The sequence below is a fragment of the Aristolochia californica genome, unplaced genomic scaffold (genome assembly GCF_029961685.1).
Source record: "Aristolochia californica isolate CCGP_79_NKW_82.1479 unplaced genomic scaffold, dmAriCali1.0.hap1 SCAF_2, whole genome shotgun sequence".
Lineage (NCBI taxonomy): Eukaryota > Viridiplantae > Streptophyta > Magnoliopsida > Piperales > Aristolochiaceae > Aristolochia > Aristolochia californica.
In genome coordinates, this window is record NW_027181881.1 from 9,927,780 (window position 1) to 9,937,454 (window position 9,675).

The window sequence follows — 9,675 nt, forward strand, 5'->3', positions numbered from 1 at the left end:
TCTACTTTGTTTCATTACTTCATTAAATAAGAAAACGTGACTTCTATATATAGATCCCTTCCTAGATATGCAAACTCAAGAAAACAATATTTATTCATTGTAGAAATACACTCCAAATTAAAATTTGAGTAACTAAGTATAGGTCTTTCAGTTTAGAAACAAAGACCCAAATTCAATTTAAGAAACTAATATTTAAAAAGGACTTTTTTTCCACTAAAATAGCAAGGTGTTATCTAGTATAATGCTTCCAATAAAAAGTAAATTGTAAAAAATTCAAATATAACAGCCAACTTTTTATTTCAACAAAGTTTGAAAGAGAATTTTGTAGTTTAAAACTCCAACCTAATATAGAAAAGTCTGGTTTTTTAATTTAAGTAATTTTCCCTGTAAGTTGAGTCTTCTTCTCCCTTCGTTTCCCTTGTATACGAATTACTTTGAAGTGATCAAGAAAGCAGTCCATTCTTCCACATTATGTATTGCATTACTTTAGCTCAGAAGGGACCAAAGAAGTGACTCCCGTAAGAAAGAATAAAGAAAAAAGCAAAATTAGTAACAAAAAATAGGCAGGAATGGTTTACGTACATCAGATACCGTATCAATTTGTTGTTTGTGATCATTTTTTTATAGAACTGTTACAGAATACTGGAGACATAAGATGAAGAAAACAGTAGGGGTTCCCGCTTGAATAGTTACATCAGTAACATATGAAATGAATCGCTAATGTTACAGAGAAGTGATTCTTCCGCTGGCCTTCCCAAAGTGCAAAAGCAATGGTACAATTACTGAACAACTTGTTTCAATTGCTGTCACCGTGCTGGTGACCCTTGGCAACTAGATTGTGGTGCTTAGATTTCCATTAAGCAAAATTGAATGGTAGAAAGGCTCCTGAGAAGAAGCAACCCAAGATGTAGTAAACTTATAAGACCTGTAGTGAGTAGAAAGGTTATAACCATCTCTTTCCCTTAGAGGATGAATAGTGAACAGGTGGAGGTGTTCTAGCATTTCTATTTCCATCCAAATCTGCAAAGAAGCACGTTAAACATTAGTCATATACATTCTTACTGTTATAAGTGGAAACCCCATCAAACAATAGCCCTAAAAGTACACTTGAACCAGTTATTCGTATTATTTTGTTGAATCTAGAAAAAAAAAAAAAAAAAGTGCTCAAGCTTCAACTCACATGAATCAATCTTCCCCCAAAGAGAAGCCCTTCTCGAAGCATCAGTTGGAACACCTGTGAGAGATTGCCTCCTTGACGCTTGAGCATGGGCTTTAATTGGTGACTTTGCTTCAATATTATTACTTCCAACGGATACTGGCAATATTTTCAACTCACATAGGTTCCTGAAAATTGTAGCCATAATGGCATAACCGATATTCATTAAAATTAAACACCTGGACAAACCACATTGAGTGCAAGGTGAAAGTAGTACCCTTTATCTGATCCATTAATAAATTTCCCTATTGTTTGAAGGGATTTTCGAATATGTGATCCTTTTTTAGTTGTACTGCTGCAACTGGGCATCTGAGATTTATTAACAAATGTTGACGGATCGGGTGACTTCGGCAATTGGGCAGATATTCTCATTCTGCTCTGTGGATTTCTAGGACTTCGCTGATGAGAAGCCTCCGTTGAAGGGCCTGTAACGAAATCCATCTTACTTCCCCCACTAGGTGAGCATACTCTGTTTGTAACATCCTGTGATATTCCAGGAGAAAGTTATTCAAATCATAGTGATGTTAGGAACAAAGACAACTTTACAGGGTCTTACATCTTTTGGCAGAATATATACGCCCTTTCTTTCATTCTTGGCACCTTCCAAACTCAACCTTCGACCACGACTAACTGGAGATTTCAATGATTTGGGTGTTGGTCTTATTGACAATTGCATTTTTCCAAAACTCTGGTTTTCAATGCTCAACCTTCGTGAACGGGGTGGAGTGAACTCATTCTTTTGTTTCATTGCCTCTAGAGGAGTCCTTACTTCCCTTGCTTTGGTTTCTGCATCTTTTTTTGCTAATTCTTTTTTAAGTTTCTCGACCTGCAAACATTATCCTCCAATCAAGTTATGTTTCTAAGGCTTAATAAAAGTAGCTTGAATCTAAATAGAGGTTACTCATCAGTTTTCACAATAACCAGTGGTTACCTCGTCAATTTTTTTAAGCAAAGTGAAGATGTTAAGAAGTTTAATTGACTAAAATATTAAGTTCACTAACTCTTTCCTCTAGTCAAGAATATTACTATACCTACCAACAGAAGCACCTATCATAAATTTGAAGTATTTCACATTAAAGCATAACATGTCATCACAATTGAGTGTAATAACTTAACTTTACCTGGTTTTTAAGTTTCAATATGTCACAGCTTTCTTTGTTTAAACGTGCAGTGCCAAGTTCAACTGAAGAAACTCTCTGAATGAATTTCAGAGTACTGATTGTTTCTCCATAATAATCTGCTTCTGGACTGACATGAGCAAACATTAATGTTTTTGCATGCCCTCCTGGAGATAAAAAAACAAATGAATCAATTGCTCAGTCAAACCAACTGTCAATTTTGATCAGAAAATGAAGTAATTTTCCAAAATTTTCCTGACCTAAAGAATCTTGCAGTAGCTGTGTGAGCTTGCTGTTTCTGTAGGGAATGTGTGAATTCTTTTGTGTGAGGGCAGTAATCACATCCCGTAAACAGGAAAGAGACTTGTCAATATATTGTGCCTCCTTCAGCCTTTCACCTGTGACTTCTAATTTATCCACTGTCTCACTTCCGGCAAGGTCCACCAAATGGAGGCAACTTCTCAAAATGTTTCCTGAAGTGTCTTTTCCTTGCACATGAACTGTCAAGATGCTACACATTTTATCATGAAGCAACAATTTGTTAGAAGGCATTTTTTTTAGTATATGACATGTTCTCAAGCAGTTTGAACAAAGCCAAACCTGTGAGATCCACTACTCCGGTCATCACTTGCAGTTGAACTATCAAGACGATTCATTTCACCCAGTTTTATCAGATTGAGAACATCCATAGTCGAGCAAACAAGATGCATATTGGCACCAGAAAGATTCAAACCATCATTTCCCATACATGTCCAGATCTCTAATTTATTTTCAAGTCAAGGAATTTAAGTAATCACAGAAATGAAGGGCAGATCCAACAGAATGCACATACAAAGAGATGCATGCAAGGATATTTTTGAATTGATTTGTCTTTTGTTAGGAGATCTCTCACTTGCTCATTATAAATTTCAACCATTTGGACCCAGATCTGATATTTCACAACATGCTTCCTATCACAAGATAATTGGAAGAGATCATTAAGTGCCATGTAATTGATGCCCATGTCCTTCAGAGATCCACATGACGGACCAGACTGCCAAAGGAACAGACAATTACACAACATGAAAGTTAGAGATACTTCACAATCAATCATGTGTGCTTACATTAGTAAATTGTAAAAGAGAGATTTGTTCCTACCATTGTATGTGTTTTACCAGATCCTGTCTGACCGTAAGCGAAAATGCAGACATTATGACCATCCATCACAGATCTAATCAAAGGTTGAGTATCCTTAAATACCTCCTCTGCCAAATTCAAATGAATTGAAATTAATAATCCACAGACCAATCAGAAGAGCAAAACACTCATAGTTAGCTGTTACAAGAGAGATAAAATTGAAAAAAAAAACCTTGAGTAGAATTTGGGCCAAAAACCCTATTTAATTGAAACACTTTATATGAATCTTTCGACGCTTTAAATGGATCCATAATAATCAATGAACCATCATCTCCTATAAAGTCTACAACACTCTCGCTTCCAGAAACCAAGGCAGGTCGAATTCTGCAGTACACTCGAATATTTCCTGAATAAAAAATGTATAAAGCCATTATTACTCACTTTAGGAAAATCTTTCATTAGCAACAAAAACACGAACCTTTCAGATCCTGAAGAGCAGTATAAAGATTCATATTCTCCTTCAAGACTCGGTGATAACCAAGAGCAGCAGTGGACAACCCTTGAACCTGATTCTCTGATTGAGAAGGAATAAGTGAAAGAATGTTCAGAGGAGAAAAGCTTGATGGAAGACAAAATTTTATATCAAATCCATGATTTTAGAAGCTCTCTTCCACTAGTAAAGATTCAGCTACTGCATAAAGGAAAATACCTAATTGCGTCAAGTCCATCTGAAGTTGACACTGTAAAGCTTGAAATTCTTCCTTTGTCTTATCCAGTAAAGCCTTGAGTTCCTGCATTACAAATACTTCAGCCCTTCCATGCTTCATATACACTTCGTGTTGTTGTTGAAGGGGGAACATACTTAGACATGTTCCTACCTACTTTATAGTGAGAATAGAAGTTCTTTTGTCTTTTGTCTTAGACATGTTCCTACGCTATTTTTTAATGAGAATGGAATGTTCTTTTGTCTTTTGTCCTTTTCAAATACAAGTGGGATTACTTTCAAGCATATATGTTCTTTCTACTACTAGATCATTAAAAATTTATATAATAAGGCCAGCCATGTAGCTCGATGAGAGAATCTTGGTGGTAGTAGCATCATCTATGATGCTGCACGTCTAACCTGTAGCAGATGAAAGCAAAGACCAACAGGGGGTGGACAAAGAAGGTCTTGGATCTCCTTTGACTCCACTGGAGTTGGCTGAAGAATTGAAACCAATGGTATTTGATGAAATCAATTCCATATCAAAGGGCTTTTTGAGGCTTACCTTTTCTTTCAGTGTCAACTCTACTATTTCTATGTGCTATTCTTTCATGGTTGACCTCCATCCAATTCATAGGATAACCCATGAAGATGTTTGAAATTCTACTGAATACCATACAAATGACCTTCGATAGGTGAGCGAAGGCAATCAAGAGAAAGATTGGGCATCTACCAAATTCATTGCTAAAAATTGCACAGAAAAGACCTTTATAAAATTATTGAAAAAATATCTTTATGAAGATAGTCCACTTTATACAAATGAACTAACACAGTTAAATTTTATGAACAGATGCTTGTGCCTAATTGCACCAAAAATTGAACATGACAATGAACTATGTTGAAGGCATAGTGAGACCAATAAAATTAAAATCTTATCACACACCCAAGTTTACAAAAAAAAAAAAAAAAAAAACTCATTATACTATCAACTTGGTATTCCTCCATTTAATTAGAATTTACACTCAAACCAAAGGTTCTTGGGTTATCAAATGATACAAAGTGTCATATAGTCAGACCAAGGTATAGTTAGAAAATAAATATATACCTCATTGACAAGGAAACCAATCAACAAACTCTCTTTTTCCATCACTTTTTTTTTGTTTTTTGTTAAATTTCCATGTTGTAGTTCAAACGGATGGCAAGAAATCGTTTTTTTTTTTTTTTTTTGCAAAGTGACAGCTCTTTTGACTTTGAAATGAACTTTGTCAATTTACGGTTTCTTCTAACAATTGTCTTTACTAACTCCATAACAGAATTAATAATTAGGATTCATGAAAAAGAGAATCTATCAACCACTTTTCCACATTAGATACTTATATATTCTAATGTCTAATTATATAAAAAAATTATTCAAATTCCAAATCATATTATGTTAATAATATAAAAAGGCCTTTGGTTTTTTTCCTAATGGTTGGAGCCATAGAGTTCTATCTCACTTGATCCAAGAGTGAAAAGTTTTTTTTTTTTTTTTTTTTTAAGTCTTCCCCCCCCCCCCCCCCTTTCCTTGCTATAGATCATGGAGACAAATCTTCCCCAAAATTTTTTTTTTTATATTATAAAAATAACAATAATATAATGTGACATCATCACTGGGTCAATTGGAAATAAAATCCAATCAACCGGACCTCACCATTGCATGAAGTCGAGGACTAGGTCAAGTTTTATAACATTTATTTAGGTCAATATATTTAATACTCATGCAACCATCCACTAAATTCCACAGCCTCATTATTGGTTTGGTTTTGTATCTTATTGTTTTGAAATCATAGGTCGTTTGGTCTAGTATAGAATATCAAAAAGGAAAGAATCAAAGAAAAGTACAAGTCAAAACTCTAGATTAGTTCCAATGTTGTTTCTCAAGTGTGAATCATTAAAAAAAAAAAGCACTCACCATTAGGTCCTTTTCCTGCTCTTCCAAGATTCGTCTACGGTGGTTGTTCGAATTAGCAATGCATCTCTGGGAGTAAAATAAAGATTTAAATTAATCAGTTCAACTGGCAACTAGAAAGACTCATGCAATATATTTATTTTTGGGCAGACAGAATTACAACTAATGGCAGTACCAATATTTTAGGATCAGAACTTACTTGCCATTGTCAACTAATGCAATTACACATCTAAATGAGACAAACTGAACAGATCTTACTCCTCATTGTCAACAAATGAAACTCACATTAATGAAACAAAACTACATGGTAAAAGTTTATTTGATGCTAGTAGGTACATCCCAAAGCCCTAAGTATAACCAGCAAAACAAGCAAGATGACAAACCTTGTTAGTACTAACAGTACATGAATTCTCTAAAGGTTCAGATTCTGAGGTGGTATACAAGTTCTTCTTTTGCACCAGTCCTTCAAGAATTGACTTAAACTGAGCATCAAATAAAAGGATTCAATTAACTAGTCATATCATTGAAAGATACAAAATAAGCATGATTAACATCAGCAAAGACAGTTTAAACTCCATAAGCTTTACGAATGCAAGTCCAATATGTCTCACATAAAGAAAAAAATTTGAGAACCAGAAAAGGACACTCATTTTTCACCTATAGTTCAAATAACTAGTCATGATTAACATCAGCAAAGACAGTTTAAACTCTGCAATCTTTACGAATGCAAGTTCAATATGTCTCACATGAGAAAAAACTCAAGAGCCAGAAAAAAACACTCATTTTTCACCTATAGTTTGGTCATCTCACTTTCAGACCATTGCATGATCTTGACTAGAAGACACTCATTTTTTTCACAAGTTAAACAATACAGTATTACTCACTAAATGGCTTTGTCATTTTTAGCACTGACTAGGTATTGGTTGCCTATTTACTTACCTCCTACCATGTATAAATGCATTTTGGTCTATCAAAAAGTTAGTGAGAGTGGAGTACATAACTTGGGAAGTAGAATTGATTGGACCTCTCCTTCCTTGCATTCTAATTCAGTCCCAAACTCTATAGGTCTGGCCAAACCTTCCCAACCTTTTTCATCCTCTTGTTCTTGTTACCTCTCTCACTGCAGCGGCTGCAGAAAGTTCTGTAAGGGAACAATGCTCTTCCTCTTCTTCTCTCTCACTAGGGGTCACCTACAACCAGCTACTAGTCTGCAACCATCGCCCACCAATGGTGATGGCTGCTAGTGCCTTTCCCTTTTTCCCCTTCCCTTTCTCTCACCTAAAACAGTAATTTCAAAAAACACTAACTCTAGAACTTTGGATTTTGGAAGTCTATGCCTTCAAAATGCATATAATTATAATGAATTTCCATTAAAATTATAAACATTTAACAAATTTATGTCTTAAGTGTAGGAAAATCATCAAAAGGAAATAAAGGACTAGTCATGGAACAGGAGGGGAGGGCTGATGAGCATAGAGGAAAACTTTATATAACAGCTCAGAAAAAGCATATTTAATCAACATAACATATTCACTTGGCAGCACCAGCGAACAGACTCACCTCAGGGCACGAATTCAGTTGTCCTGCTTCCAAGCAGCTTTGAATTACCTTAGCAAATGCCTCCTGAGACTGAATGATATTTTAGAAACCAGTTGGTCATTTTTACTCTTTGAAAGCCTGAAAGAAATATTCTTCACAATAAAAAATTTAATAAGCTCAAAGTATCACCACATTTCCACTGCGGATGCTAGTCAGAATGCTTTGATCAATATTCTCCTTTGAGTCCAACAAACAGTCAGTAAGTACTTTGACCAGTAAGTGCACCAAGTCTGAGATGAAGCAAAGAATCCAAATCAATCTCTAAAGAAAAATTAGAATAATAGTTAATCCAATTTCAAGAGAGTATGGTTATGCTGGTGGAGAAACCATTATAATTGTTCAGTTTCTGATCCTTGGTTTCTCCGAGCAGTTGCTTCTCAGAGGTGGCAACAGGCATGTCCAAGTGCCTTGTAGCATTCAATGAATTTGTCGTGGCAACATGTGATTGAATTCTGTTGCTTACATACTTTCGAGGTCCATTTCCACTTCTACCACCTTGCTTCCATTCATGGTAGGACTTGAGCGCAAGAATGCAGTCAACTATCTTAGCTGTTGAGCTTGCTTCAAATGTATCCTGAGGAAAAAATGATATTTAAACAGGTACAGGAAAAGCAAGATGCAGGAAGAAATGGTTCTATGTCTAGGTGTATAAATGTGTTTCCAATTTCCTTTAGTTTTCTATCTTGAAAGCAACTCACTCTTTCAAGATCAGATGCTTCAAAAGCAGGTAACTTCAATTCCTCCACTGCAACAAGGAAGTTTCTAACATTCTCGAAGTATTGATATGCTGTCAATGGTTGAGTGTCAGAGAGCAGCAAGGGAGCATGATTCTCTACAACCTTCAGAAAGTAGAGCAATAGAGTTAAAGTATGATTTTAGTTATTGGAATTACTGGTGGAGAGATAGAGAGAAGTGGAGGGACCTTTGACACAGATCCGGGTTGGATTTTGTTGATGGTGTTGCAAAGGACAAGGCCACTCCTTAAGCAAACCAGAAATTCTCTCTCGGAGGGCTTTGGTGATAGACCAAGTGGGCCCGCCATGCTATCTAACCACTTGGCAGCTTGGAACCGTCTCCAACCTACAAAATCAGCAAAAAAAAATTCTTTGCATTCTCATGTTGAAAAAAAGGAAAGAATAACATAAAGAGAGTTGAAATAATAAATGGAAAGAAAAGTATCTTAACTAGCTTCCTCTGCTTTTCTTGAAACCAGGTGAGAGTCATGAAAAGCATCTCTACAGTAGTCCTCCATGGTGGCACAGGAAAATTTTCCTTTTGTGTACACTAAAGAGGGAATGAAGCGTTACAAACAAGAGAGAGTTCTCTACATTAAAACATTATGTCATCTTGCCTGATACCTGCATTACAATATGCTTATTCAGTATCATCTCAAAACCATCTGATAAGACATTTTCCCCATGAAGGACAAGCTCCTTACTCATTTTGTTCAGAAACATAAAAGATGCATGTATAGCAGCAATTTATAACATCAAAACAATAAAATAAGCTAGCTGCCAGGAAACAAAAACAGTTATTTTAAGTAAAGGTGATCATATGAAAGTGGACTTCTAAAAGCTAAATCATGAAGGAAGGCAAAATTTGCTTTCTCATGTTCGAGAGGCACCAAAATGTCTACCCTCACTCCATACTGGATCATCAGCTTGTCACCCATCAATACCTTATATAAAGAAATATTGGCTTGAGTTGTTATAAGCTTTCTGCTTTGTGGCTTTCAACTTCATGAGCTATCATTTCTAAGCCTTAACGGGTATCCAATAACAACCCACTAAGAGATACCCATTAATCAGGTCCAATGAGATAATAACCATAACGCATTAACAAGAAAACTGAGTAACAACCCATTAGGAGACAATGCCCATATAACAAAAATTAAGATGCTTAAAAAACTAAACTTATGATAATACCTTCAATACCAATGCTGTCAGACCTAGCTAGTTGGGACGGTCCAACCATA

General features: G+C 35.6%; 1 protein-coding gene across 1 annotated transcript; it reads right to left on the reverse strand.

Annotated features, from left to right (window-relative positions):
- Positions 1-568: 568 nt before the first annotated feature.
- Positions 569-8,997, reverse strand: LOC137955392 (kinesin-like protein KIN-14L). The gene is made up of 20 exons (XM_068802309.1): positions 8,886-8,997; positions 8,623-8,780; positions 8,399-8,539; positions 8,028-8,274; positions 7,830-7,930; positions 7,662-7,730; positions 6,485-6,583; positions 6,105-6,170; positions 4,160-4,241; positions 3,929-4,024; positions 3,683-3,856; positions 3,472-3,578; positions 3,198-3,367; positions 2,935-3,108; positions 2,595-2,845; positions 2,338-2,501; positions 1,773-2,042; positions 1,434-1,699; positions 1,181-1,344; positions 569-1,020 (listed from the first exon to the last, which is right to left on the reverse strand). Exons 1-20 carry the CDS (start codon positions 8,950-8,952, stop codon positions 944-946), a joined length of 2,943 nt encoding a protein of 980 aa, XP_068658410.1. The 5' UTR covers positions 8,953-8,997; the 3' UTR covers positions 569-943.
- Between the last annotated feature and the right edge of the window lie 678 nt (positions 8,998-9,675).